We start from the raw sequence: 13,915 nt of genomic DNA, 5'->3' as shown, positions 1-13,915 counted from the left end.
AGAAATTACTATGGACCTCAACAGAGAGAGTTTGAGAGTGGGGTTGAAGATGAATATCAAGAAGACAAAGGCAAAGGTTATTAGTCGGGCAAGAGAACAAGAGTTCAAGATCGCCAGTCAGCCTCTAGAGTCTCTGAAGGAGCACGTTTACCTAGGTCAACTAATCACAGGGAACCCCGTCCATGAGAAGGAAATTCATAGAACAATAAAACTAGGTTGGATCGCATACGGCACTCATTGTCAGCTCCTGACTGGAAGGTTACCACTATCATTGAAAAGAAAGGTGTACAATCAGTGAATTTTACCATTGCTTACATATGGGGCAGAGACTTGAAGTCTGGCAAAGAAGCTAGGCAACAAGTTAAGGACAGCGCGAGGAGCTGTGGAACGAAGATTGCTAGGCATAACGTTAGGAGACAGAAAGAGAGCGATTTGGATCAGAGAGAAAACGGCTATGGCCGATGTTCTAATTGACATTAAGAGGAAGATCTTGAGTTTGGCAGGTCATGTAATGCGCCGGTTAGATAACCGTTGGGCCATTAGGGTTACAGAACAGGTACCGATAGAAGGGACGGCAGAGTCGAGGATGGCAGAAGACAAGGTGGAGCGATGAAATTGGGAAATTCGTGGGCGCTACTTGGAATTGGTCGCCGCATGACAGGAGGTAATTGGAGATCGCAGGGAGAGGCCTTCATCCTGCAGTGGACATAAAAGGAGTTGATGATGCTGATGGCTTATATCTTAGCAAAGACACCAAGGAACTCAAAGCATGAAAAAAATGGACAGCCAGTTTAGCCTACGCCAGGGAGAATGAAAGCGAATGCCTGCTGGCTCACGAGACATTCATTAAATGACGACATTCTCATTGGAGTGCGTTGCTACTTCCTATTACTTGTTTTCTCGTACCAAACGTTGTGGGTTCGGGTGCCTTATTTCAACGAGCTATGGAAAGAAGAATGATGGGTGTAACGTTAAGGGATAAGAAAAGAGCAGATTGGGTGAGGGAACAAACGCGAGTTAATGACATCTTAGTTAAAATCAAGAAAAAGAAATGGGCATGGGCAGCACATGTAATGAGGAGGGGAGATAATAGATGGTCATTAAGGGTTACGGACTGGATTCCAAGGGAAGGGAAGCGTAGCAAGAGGCGGCAGAAAGTTAGGTGGGTGGATGAGATTAAGAAGTTTGCAGGGATGGCATGGCTTCAATTACAATTACTACATGACCGGGGTTGTTGGAGAAGTATGGGAGAGGCATTTGCCCTGCAGTGGGCGTAACCAGGCTGCTGCTGCTGCTGCTGCTGCTGATGATGATGATGATTTCAGTGTATCTTCTTTAATCGGGTGCCATTTTTCAAGCTGACAATCGGAGAGAAAACGGGTTCGTTGTGAAAGCATACCGAAATGCACTTTTTTTGGTTAAAACTACAAATGCACTAAGTAATACACTTAGTTTATTTTATCAGAAAGTATAACGAGCTTCTTAACTCTAACGCCTTAAAATGTTTGTTTCGTTAAAGCTGGTAATCGGGGGGACATCAAGATTTTCTAGCAAATGCTGTCCGAAATTTGTCGTGTGTTTGGAAATGGATCGGTAATCATGACAAAAAGCGCATTGATAACTTCTAAGAAGTGAAACATCTTATTCACAAAAACCTGGTCATCAATTTTTACACACCCTTTTTTATATACAATAACATCTGCATGCAGAACATGTCAGTCTCTAATCGAGTCAGGTCCGGTCGTTGAATGTATCTCAGCGTGGAGAAAGTTCTCTCGACATCACAGCTTCCCTTAGCTAAACACAACAATGTCAATGCAGCATTTGCCAGCATGGGGCAGCGAGCGCTAGAGTCATACCAGTATTTAATGAGCTCGACAGCTGTGTTTGTGGGGTTTGTTTCTAGCAAGTACTGGCCGCACTCGTCCTGAAGTAAATATACATCTTCCGTTACGGACATGAACAGAGGTCGGTAGACATCAAATGTCCACCCCAACAGACGTTTCTGAAATGGATCCAGGACGGCTCCCCATTTCCACAAAATTAGCTGGTTTTCATTTCTCTGAGACGTTCCGTTCAGCAGTGCATTGCCTTCTTGTGGCGAGCTTCATGCAAAACTCATCACATGTTCTTACTAATGTGGCACTGCTCTTGGGTAACACGGACAAAACAGCTATGGCGTGATCCCTTTTAACGATCCTTGTTGAAAGCTCGCTTAGGGTCTGCTGCAACTTAACGTTTGCCAGGCAATGAAAGCTGGGTATGAGAAGTTTTCCGCTTTCCACGTTTTCAGGGCGTCTAAATGGGGGCCGATTATGCCTCTCAGCAGGATTTTCTTCGAATGAACAACTTTTTCATGAAGTATCACTCGAATAGCTTCCGCTTTGCTGCTATTATCTGAGCTTTCAGCAAGTGCCATTAATGAGATCCACATTTCTATGACAGCCGCAAGCGCTTTGTAGAAGCTTTGCATCTATTCGGGACAACAGAAGGTGGCTTCTTAACATCAGGTCCAAAGAGGCCGTCAGAAGCACAAATTTCGGTGTAATTTTGGTAGAGCTTATTAGCGTGCTTAAATAACTCTCAAAACTTGATCAATACGGATCGAACTGTTGCCATGCATGGTAAAGAGCGGACATGGTCAACACTCACATGAATCATGTGCGCTAAATCTTTCGCATGAAAGATTTGGATCCCTTCAGCGTGACAGATTTCTCGTGCGATTTTTCGCATGTACTCTTCCGAGTCTATGGCTACAGCCACGTCTTTCCACGCCTTGCCTACAGTCGGGAGAGCCTTGCTGACTATGCTGGCCAGCCTGTAGCTGTTCGAAGCATTTAACGTCTAGCGAAATAAATTGTAAATTGCTTCTTCCGGGTTTTTTGGCTATAGTATCACAGGACAGTGGGGGTGGTAGGCACTCCAGTGATGTTTGGGGATTCGTCGACGAAGACACGTTCACATGTCGCACATCATCGCGAATTTTTACCAAGTCTTCCTCCAAAGCTTGTTTCAGGTATTTGTCTTGCTTGCATGTCTTGCTTGCATGTCTTGCTTGCATGTCTGTATTTGTCTTGCTTGCATTTGTCTTGCTTGCATGTCTTGCTGGCATGATCTTCGCGGATTTGCAGCATTTGTGTACAAAGTCCGCCAGAGGTCCGTCCGCCTCGTGCATGCTGATTCCACTGTACGCTAGGGGACGAGCGAAACCATGGATTAGGCCGTCCGCTCCAGTTCCTTTCGCATGTTGTCTACAGGACATATCAATGAGCGTTTGCTGAGATGTTACCGCCTTCTCAGCTTCCTGGGTCGACATCTTGAACTTATTATGACGAGATGACACTAGATGCTCGCAAATTCGGTCGTAGTGCTTCTTGACTGTATTGTTGACTATCTCTGCATTGCTATGTTTGCACACAAAAGCGTGGCTGCTTTCACTGTCTTTCGTGGCAATCTGGAAGCCTTCATGATCTTCACACCAATCATAATACAGCGTCTTTCGTTTTCTTCCGTTCTCCACGCTGAATTTTTCGTGCCGCGTACTGGAGCATTACGTTCGCAACGGTGGCTTTACGCTCACCAGCCGTGCCTGATAATGGGAACTGATGATGGCGATCATGCGTCTAGAGTTCGCACTCTAAACCAATTAGACGCATCATTCACTTCTTCGCCAGTTAATTGTCTCCACGTGGCTAGTGAGCTCTTTGTTAGCATTGCTTCGAATTTTACAAGAAAACCTGTGGGAGAACATAAAAGACCAACCTCCCATCGCTTGCTCGTCACATGCTCTCGTTTGTCTCTCACTCGCCCCTCACTAAAACGTCACTCTTTCTTGAAGCTCTCCAAATCGAAAGAATGCCACCATTATCGCAATCTTGCTGTTCCTGTCAAAACAGAACTTTCAGTGCAGCGGCTCCTTTCCCTTCTTTTGTGGGCAGTCGAAAAGCAATATCACAAGCTGCGTGAAGCATGGAGGATGGAGAACACAACACGGCTCTCAACAAGGCCGACCTACGAATGCGTCTAAGTCACCGTGAGAGAGGCTGACTGAAGAAAAGTGATAATAGGTGTTGGGGCCCTCGCTGGTAAAAATGCGTGCACAAAACATCTTTGTCGCTCAATCCCTTCCCCATCAACTAGTTACCCGTTCCTTTCGCATGAAAGCCACGGAAGAAGGCGCACATACCCGAGACTAATGTGCAGTAGGCAAATCGCTGTTTTCTTTGCTTTCTTTTCGTCCTAAATTTTTTACTCCCTGACTGGCAACCATGTGCTCGCAGCGTGGTCGGCCTCAAACGTGTTTACTGCTTTCCTTTGCAAGTCTTCTTTTTTGGTGTTTGCACGTACAAACTCACGCCGACCTGTCAAGAAAGCGGGTATAAAAAAAGTGTAGCGCTAAAAAGCTATACCTACTCTCCAAGCTGCAGGATCAGAATGCGCCCGTTTGTTTATATTGCGCGGGGCGCCCGGTGAGAACGGCGGACCGTCAACGTACAATCATGCAGATCGCTACTGGGAAGGTTCATTTGAGGAGAAATCTGGTTTAGCCCGATTCTTCTCAACCATGCTCGGGGTGTAAAAGTTGAGTAAAATCGGGTTTTACCCGAAAACAAACCTTACGTATACAGAGTCCATTATGAAAGCAATGCGCATGATTTTATTATGACGCAACTATCCATGGCCGCGCGGTAAAACTGGTCGGGAAATGTGGTGAGGGTTTTACTCTACGCATGCCCACATTTGCGGTACATGGGATAGTGACTGAGGCTCTCCAAATGCGCAAGGTCTGCACGAAGCTTGTGCCGGTAGTGTTGACGGCAGATAAGAAAGAACTTTGAGTTTTGCACTAACAAGAATTGTTGGAGTTGATTGAAAATGACCCGGACTTTCTTAACTCTGTCGTAACTGGCGACGAATCCTGCATGTTCGAGTACGACCCAGAATCGAAAAGGCAGATCAGTGAGGGGCACACAATATCATCCACTGCCCCAAGAAAGCGCGAATCACCTAGTCTCACATCAAAAGGATGTTCATTGTCTTCTTTGACGCCCGAGGAATCGTTCACTTTGATTTTGTACCGTAGGGAGAAACTGTCAACTCAGCCTTTCACCTGGAGGTACTCAAGAGATTGAAACCCTGGGTCACGCGCGCTAGGGCTGACATCAAAGACACGGTCAAGCTCCACCATGATAATGCCCCCAGCCATACGTCCTTCATCGTTGCCAACTTCCTGACCAGGAGCAACACCCCGGTCATCTCCCAACCCCATTGGCTCAGTGCAACTTTTGCTTGTTTTCCCGACTTAAGAAAGCGCTGAAAGGAAAGCATTTAGGAATTGTGGAAAACATCCAGAAGCATGTTACAGCGTCTAAGAGACATTCTCGTCGAGAACTTTCAGGGTGTCTTCCAGGAGGGGCATACAGGTCTCTGCAAGTGTATTGATGCAGCGGGGAGTATTTTGAAGAATTTTAACCACTTGTGCAGGTCCGGTCAATAAACCCATTTTTCTCAGGAAATGTGCATTACTATCATAATCGACCCTGTATTGCAGTTAACATGGAACCTGTCGGCTGTAAATGTTTCTGAGAGAAAGCATGCTGTGCAAAGCTAAGAGTTGTTCACACATGCCTGGAAAACGTTCGCTTTTTCAGTTACGGGATGTGCAAGTGAATCCGGGGTCTCCGCACTGGGTGATGTCAGAAAGCGATCTTGACGACTACTACCGCAGGGTAAGTGAACATCATGCGTAAATGCGTATTTGCCGTGCTTTGACGGACATCGCATGCCGCTGCCATTTAGGTAACAGCCGAGCATTTTAATAGCAGGCGAGCAATATGTTGATAACTGAGTGACAGGTCAAGAATACACGAATAATTCGTTACTTGTGCTATAAAGACGACCATGCCACAAACAATAACGCACACAAGGTGGGACATGCACTGTTCGATTCGATGTCGAAGAATCAAGCGTATATTTTTCACAAAGGTGCACCGTGCCATAATTCAGTCATCGTATGACGCGTTCCTGCACGGACGATATAGGGCAGTTTTTGTTACGGTCTGCTTAACGTAGCAAAATGGTTGTTTACCTTCATTCCTCAGCTACCAGAGCGACAAGTCATCTTTATACACGAGAAGTGACCCCCCCCCCCTCCTTTCCATCGTAATGCGCGGTGCATGCCTTGCGTTTCTGCACACACTAAGAAAAGTCGTGCATCTCGCATCAACCCTGATATGACAACCCGGCGTGCCTCATCACAAACGAACACACCACGGGCGTACAATAGGCCAGGGCAGGCGGACAAAGCCCTGCACCGTTGCACAGGTTGTTCCAAAAAAACTCACTGCGCAAACCACGCATTATCGATGCGGAATCCTATTGGCGGCGAGGAGTTACGGAGTCTCCATCTGTCGGAAGTGCCTCCCTTGCGTAGTACGAGGGATCGCGCGGCGCGCACCTCATAGCTTTCGCTTACGGCGCTCAATAGGAACACCACGCGGCAGCCCTACTGGACATTTTATGTAGGTACTCTCAAAACGAGGGAAGTTTTTGACTGTCGATATAGTAATCTTAGGCAAACTGAAAGCACAGAATCGTTTACAGACGCTATCTCTTTACCGAATACGTACAGTGAACGCCATTGCGCGCGGTCGCCGGGATGGAGTCTCCGTCTCCCGAACCGGCTTCTTGCGTGAAAGGTAGGTACACGCACGCTGAGAGTAAACTATGTGAAATATGTTCTTATAGTGGTATGTCTGTATAACCAAATGGAGCATAACAGAATGAAGCCTCAATGCAGCGATCGCACGGGTTCAGCGGCCGACTGCGCGTCTACATGCATGTCCGTGCACAATGTTCTGCTATCGCTGTGAACGCGTTTTCTCACCGAGTCGTGAGCTTCAGGCCGTAGCATATGATCATTTCACAGCACACTAGCAACCATTGTTGCGTGGGCGTTGTCAGAACTGTTCCAAAGTAATTTTGCTGTAGACTTCGATGCCTACGGTGACTGTGATGTGGCGTCTTAACGATTCAATCTTTCCTTGTCTTCTAAATTCTTGGACATATCAATATTATTTCTCAAGTTCCGTCGCACTGTATGTTTATCGGTCTTCTCAGCGTGAGATTTCCCTCTGCTTCTTTTTCGTAATCCAGTGCATTATTCATAACGCAAACATGGCCATATATGTCATGACTTTTTTTAATGCGCTTTTGACCACTCCCTTTCCATTCTAGTGAACTTGCCACAATCTAGTACCAACAAGTTCATAGACCTAATAAAGCGTCATGACATTAGCTGGGCAGCGGGCGCGGGCGAGCGTCTCAGGCGCGTTTTCTGGTACTCACCGAACATCGCGCAGCCCCGGCGCCGTAGCAGAAATATTCCTCGCGTCTGTGCTTACTGCATACCCGAGTTGTAGCCGATGGCTGTCTGCTGGTTCTAAGTTTCTCCAGCCAAGCCTGACGCAGCTCCTTGCCCAGCGGCTACGTGTGAATAAGGCTGACACCGGGCTCCATTGCGTACGTTCGGCACTGCGGCACCGAGCAGTAGCCTACCATGCTGCACGCCTCAAAAGGCAGCTAATACATGTTATAGTAGTTCCAAATGTTGTCAAGCAGACACCCAAGGCGGTAAAGCCTCACCACTTAATCAGAACCGCGGCGCAGGAGGGAGTTTAAACTTTCGTTTTCAGTTCGCATCGGCGCTTCGGAAGCAGCCGACGCGGCTGCTGTGTCCACGTGATCCCTCATGTCAAGTCACGTCGACGGTGGCGCCAGCTTTTCCAGTGGTGGAGCTCGCCCCGAATACTGTTTCGGGACGCAGTTGTCAATCGATATTTCGCGATGCGCAATACCTTTTAAATGTTTTTATGCTGTATTCCTGCGTGTCAACAGAGTTTCGGCAAACCGTTTGGGGTTTGCTGCTTTGTTGAAGTTCTCATTTTGAAAAGTCTTAGCTACTAGCTCGCCGTTGCATGATTCAGTTATCAAAGTTGCCGAGCGGTCGGCCGATGGCTCGACAGGAGCGCAGGTGCGTTTTGGAATTCATCTCGGCCTGGACTACTTCTCAGGCGTAAGATATGGCGCCACACTAGAAATACCAATTTTTTACAAAAATACATTTGTTTTAATTTTCTAAAGATAGCTTCCTTATTCACGCTTCAACTACTGCAACGCGAATTAGGCATCTATTTGATGTTCTTTATAAGATATAATAATTAAGACATTCGACCTTTTTTTGAAACCACAGTTAGAAGTTTTATTTACACGTTTTCTTAAGTGTACCTTTACAGCAATGGCACTTCCTTTTCTCTTTATTTTATAACTTATGTACTTCGAAAAACTGAATATATTGACATAATTAGCCCTCAATTCTAGCAATTGGCACCACAACAACCCTATGCATTTGTTTGCAGTGATTACACCGAGTTCTGGCACTTGTGAAGCGGCTTCTTGCTTTTCTCATTATGCATTTTCTGTCATTCTTGCAAGTTAATATACTTTTTTAATACCAGCAACATGAGCGCATAGTTTAAGCCACTAAAATAGCGGATTTGCACACCACCAATGGAAGCCAAACGTGGACAGGAGCGCTTGACATAAAATCTCGTCCAGTCTCTTAGTGCATCGAAATACGCGGACAAATCACAAAGTCGTTTCCCCTATGTTTATTATTCAAAGTAAAGTACAAACAGTTTATTGCAAATATACATACTATTCTAAATAGCTTACTCTATTTTGCGACATAGTACCCACACCGGTTCAGGCATTTGTCCCATCGATGCACTAAATTTGAGATTCCCTTGCACTCAGTCAGCGACGCAGGCATTCTCCCCGAGCGCTCATTGTCATGCAAGCCTTCACTGCCTTTTGCGAACTTACAACACCGCCACCTCACACTCCTCAAAGCGAGACACCTTTCCCCATACGTGGGCTGCATTTCCCTGTGGATTTCAATGGGCTTTCGTCCTTTGCTCTATAAGAACGAATCACTTTTCGTTGCTCGTACACCTTGGACGTATCAAGCACAACTGCCACCTTCAAGAACGGACAACAGCGCCGTGCCCAGTAGCGATGGGCAGATAAGGCCGGGTCTGTCCAAGAAAGTCCACCGCTGGGATATGTATGTTTACTTCACATTTACAGTCGTAATTTGGCGAAAAACTGGCGACAAATACTTTCGGATTTACCCTCGTATATTGTAGAAGCACAACACAAAAAAGAACTTCAAGGGGCGGTCCAGGTGCTAGTGTGGATAATATTGTTGCAGTATAATATTTGCTGACGGCGCGAGAACGGAAGGAGCATAAGCCCGACCGTTTTCCCATATGGTGGTTCGGAACGCTCGCTGTTGAGTTTAATTGAAAACCGGTGCAGATAGCCTGCACCGTCACATTTGGTGGGAGGTGCGCGGTATACTCGCTACGACACTGCGCAGGATCTCCTTAGTGGATGCCACATCGCTTCCGCCACGATGTCTTAAAACGACACCGCCCTGTCTACATCTACCAAGGCTTCATCACATATAGTGCTATCGCACTTTCCGGGCATGCACCTGGAAGTCTAGCTCACATTGTTGAATGCGTCCGTACCTACAACAGATGGGACGCGCCACTCGTAATTGCCAACTTAATCTTCTGCCTCCAAGGCACGGCTCGCGTGTGGTGTCACACACATGAAGATCTGACTATCTGGGATGTCTGCAAACAAAAGATGCGTTAGATATTTGGAAAAGCTGCCGGACGCCAGTTATCGACCAGACAAGAACTTGCGACCCGGACCCAGCCATCCACGGTCATATATTTGCTATATACAGGACGTGGTTGCTCTTTGTAAAAAAGCACACAAGGACATGTGGGAATTACATAATGTCTGCCGTCTGCTAAAGGGAATTGCAGACGTCACCTCCAATTTACTTTTGTGCAAGGAGTAGGAGAAAGTTAATGCCGTCCTTGCGGCGTGTCGCCGCTTCGAACGAGCGAAGACCTGATGCCTTGCTCAGTGATTCGTTAGCAGGCCAACAACCGCGGCTACTTCCTCCTGCATCGATGTTCCAGCGTCTCGTCAGTCGTCAAGTATATCTACAGTGACAGAGATCGTCAATCGGAAGCTGGTGGCCATAGCTCCAGCAATCCGTCATTATCGACTACTCGAAAAGGATGTGGCGACCACATCACTAGTAGGTCTGTCGTCCGACAAGAGCTTGTCAACATGGGTCTCCCCAGTCAAAGAAAGAGCCGTCTGCTGCAAAATGCTGCAGTGGTCCTTCAGCTGCCCCAAGTCTGCGGCAATCCCCAGTGCGTTATCGAACCCAGCTGAATGGCAAAAGTCAGACAACTCGCCCGTCTGTTTCGCGCGCTGTGGCGTCGGCCACATCCCTCAGTACTGCCGCAGCCGCTGGTACTTATCTCCACGTCCCAACGTCAATATCGATCGCAGCTTGGCATAGAATCCACGCGGTCAATTTTATGTTCGCTCTGATTGTCCAAGTGATGACGTCCCCGCTCCGTCGTATAAACCCAGCCGTCCGCCCTCACCTCAAGTCCGACAGTCCCGCTGACCGCCGTGTTGACGCTCGCCGTTTCCGTCGTACCCCCATCGCAACTCAGAAAAGTAAATAATGCGGCGCAAGAGGTGACGCTGCATTGACCACCCGGTCCGAGAATCCTCTCTTGACCTCCTCACCTCGTGTCACTGATCTCGGGGCCGTGCGGATGTTAGGAGAGAAGGAGTCGGGAGACGCAGGGCAACGCAGCAAACAGGTTTTAATTTAACCAAACTCGAAATGTAAAATTCAAAACTCAATTTCCAAACAACAAAACTACAGACTTTCATGGCCAAAACAATGTCATTATCCTCGCCTACGTTAGTCCTTAGCACTTCCTAGGAGTTTGCAGAACAGAATAATATACGTATAATGAATACATTCTTTCGCAAGCGGGATAGCCGAAAGTGGACGTGGAGGAGCCCGAACGGCGAGACTAGAAATTAAATAGACTTCATACTCTGCGCTAACCCTGGCCTCATACAAGATGCGGACGTGCTCAGCAAGGTGCTCTGCAGTGCCCATAGGATGGTATGGTAAGAACTCGAATTAGCCTAGACCTGAGGAGGGAACGGAAGAAACTGGTACATAAGATGCCGAACAATGAGTTAGCGGTAAGAGGAAAAATAGAGGAATTCCAGATCAAGCTATAGAACAGCTATTCGGCTTTATCTCAGGAAGAGGACCTTAGTGTTGAAGCAATGAACGACAATCTTGTGGGCATCATTAAGGAGTGTGCAATAGGAGTCGGTGGTAACTCCGTTAGACAGGATACCAGTAAGCTATCGCAGGAGACGAAAGATCTGATGAAGAAACGCCAATGTATGAAAGCCTCTAACCCTACAGCTAGAATAGAACTGGCAGAACTTTCGAAGTTAATCAACAAGCGTAAGACAGCTGACATAAGGAAGTATAATATGAATAGAATTGAACGTGCGCTCAGGAACGGAGAAAGCCTAAAGGCAGTGAAGAAGAAACTAGGTATAGGCAAGAATCAGCTGTATGCGTTAAGAGACAAAGCCGGCAATATCATTACTAATATGGATGAGATCATTCAAGTGGCTGAAGAGTTCCATAGAGATTTATACAGCACCAGTGCCACCCACGACGATAATGGAAGAGAGAATAGTCTAGAGGAATTTGAAATCCCACAGGTAACACCGGAAGAAGTAAAGAAAGCCTTGGGAGCTATGCAAAGCGGGAAGGCAGCTGGGGAGGATCAGATAACAGCAGATTTGTTGAAGGATGGTGGGCAGATTGCTCTAGAGAAGCTGGTCGTCCTGTATACGCAATGCCTCATGACTTCGAGCGTACTGGAATCTTGGAAAAACGCTAACATAATCATAATCCATAAGAAAGGGGACGCGAAAGACTTGAAAAACTATAGACCGATCAGCTTACTGTCCGTTGCATACAAAGTATTTACTGAGGTAATTGCAAATAGAATCAGGAACACCTTAGACTTCTGTCAACCAAAGGACTAGGCAGGATTCCGTAACAGCTACTCAACAATAGACCATATTCAGACTATCAATCAGGTGATAGAGAAATGTGTGTAATATAACCAACCCGTATATATAGCTTTCATTGATTACGAGAAAGCGTTTGATTCAGTCGAAACCTCAGCAGTCAGGGAGGCATTGCGGAATCAGTGTATGGACGAGCTGTATGTAAAAATACTGAACGAGATCTATAGCGGCTCCACAGCCACCGTAGTCCTCCATAAAGAGCAAAATCGCAATAAAGAAAGGCGTCAGGCAGTGAGATACGATCTCTCCAATGCTATTCACAGCGTGTTTACAGGAGGTATTCAGAGACCTGGATTGGGAAGAATTGGGGATAAGATTTAATGGAGAATACCTTAGTAACTTGCCATTCGCTGATGATATTGCCTTGCTTAGTAACGCAGGGGACCAACTGCAATGCATGCCGACTGACCTGGAGAGGCAAAGCCGAAGGGTGGGTCTAAAAATTAATCTGCAGAAAACTAAAGTAATGTTAAACAGTCTCGGAAGAGAACAGCACTTTACGATACGTAGTGAGGCACTGGAAGTGGTAAGGGAAAACATCTACTTAGGACAGGTAGTGACTGCAGATCCGGATCATGAGACTGAAATGACCAGAAGAATAAGAATGGGCTGGGGTGCGTTTGGCAGGCATTCTCAGAACATGAACAGCAGGTTGCCATTATCCCTCAAGAGAAAATATATGACAGCTGTGTCTTACCAGTACTCACGTACGGGGCGGAAACCTGGAGGCTTACGAAAAGGGTTCTACTTAAATTGAGGACGACGCAACGAGTTATGGAAAGAAAAATGATGGGTGCAACGTTAAGGGGTAAGAAAAGAGCAGATTGGGTGAGGGAACAAGCGCGATTTACTGATACCTTAGTTGAAATCAAGAAAAAAATGGGCATGGGCTGGACATTTAATGAGGAGGGAAGATAACCGATGGTCATTGAGGGTTACGGACTGGATTCCAAGGGAAGGGAAGCGTAGCAGAGGGCGTGAGAAAGTTAGGTGGCCGGATGAGATTAAGAAGTTTGGAGGGACAACATAGCCACAATTAGTACATGACCGGGGTAGTTGGAGAAGTATGGGAGAGGCCTTTGCCCTGCAGTGGCGTTATCAGGCTGATGATGATGACGATGATGATGACTTCCTAGGCGAAAGTTCGGCAAGCCTAGCCTATGGCGGCGCACTAACAAAAAGGAGCGTCGTTACAGCCTTTTTTCGTCGCCTGTATCTCCGATGCGTGTCAGCGCTGCATCGTAGTCGGTGTTGCCGCCGACTCCGCAACCTTTGCTGCCTTGGTATCGGCCGGCCAGCTCGTCAGTCTCGGATGTCGGTGTCGTGAACTCGATCAATGACGTGGCAGTCCAGCCTCCAGGGCTAGGCCTAACACCGGGTTCTGCCGCTATTTCTTCGAGTGCTGACGAGACGCCCCGGTGACTGTCGTCCGTGGTGGTCTTTCTCTGAAGCAACCTTCCTGGAGTGCCCGGCACCGCCGTGAGGGGCTGCGGCAGGTCCAAGGAGCCTCACTCGAACGTCGCCGAGATTGACGGCCGCACGCTGGATCACCAGCGTCACGGGCTTGCCCGAACCTCCACGGCTCCCTTCGCCAGTGGATGCTGACGCTCCAACATTCTTGGCCCAGAGCCACGTCGATAATGCCAGCTCAGCGCCTCTTCTTTCCCGATCACAGCTCGGGTCACGCGCCTCGAGAGCTCGTGCCATTCGGACCGATCGGCGCACATCTTCCTCTTGACTTTTTGAGCCCCCTGCCTCTTACCTTTGACACCTCGACGCAACCGTATCGAAGTTCTCTTCGATGGTCTGTCCATCACCGCTATAACAGACAACGGTGCCG

General features: G+C 47.4%; 1 protein-coding gene across 2 annotated transcripts in view; it reads left to right on the top strand.

Moving 5' to 3' along the window:
* Nucleotides 1-5,646: 5,646 nt before the first annotated feature.
* LOC126523450 (neprilysin-1-like) overlaps nt 5,647-13,915 on the top strand; it is a 67,932-nt gene continuing 59,663 nt past the window's right edge. For both annotated transcript variants that reach the window (XM_072288874.1, XM_055066963.2), the window contains exon 1: nt 5,647-5,729. In XM_072288874.1, coding sequence (XP_072144975.1) covers nt 5,694-5,729 — 36 coding nt within the window. In that variant the 5' untranslated portion in view covers nt 5,647-5,693. The remainder of the gene's footprint in view (nt 5,730-13,915) is intronic.

The sequence above is a fragment of the Dermacentor andersoni genome, chromosome 6, assembly GCF_023375885.2.
Source record: "Dermacentor andersoni chromosome 6, qqDerAnde1_hic_scaffold, whole genome shotgun sequence".
In the NCBI taxonomy this organism is placed as follows: Eukaryota; Metazoa; Arthropoda; class Arachnida; order Ixodida; family Ixodidae; genus Dermacentor; species Dermacentor andersoni.
Note: the sequence above shows the minus strand (reverse complement) of the source record. Positions and strands in the feature narration are given on the sequence as shown.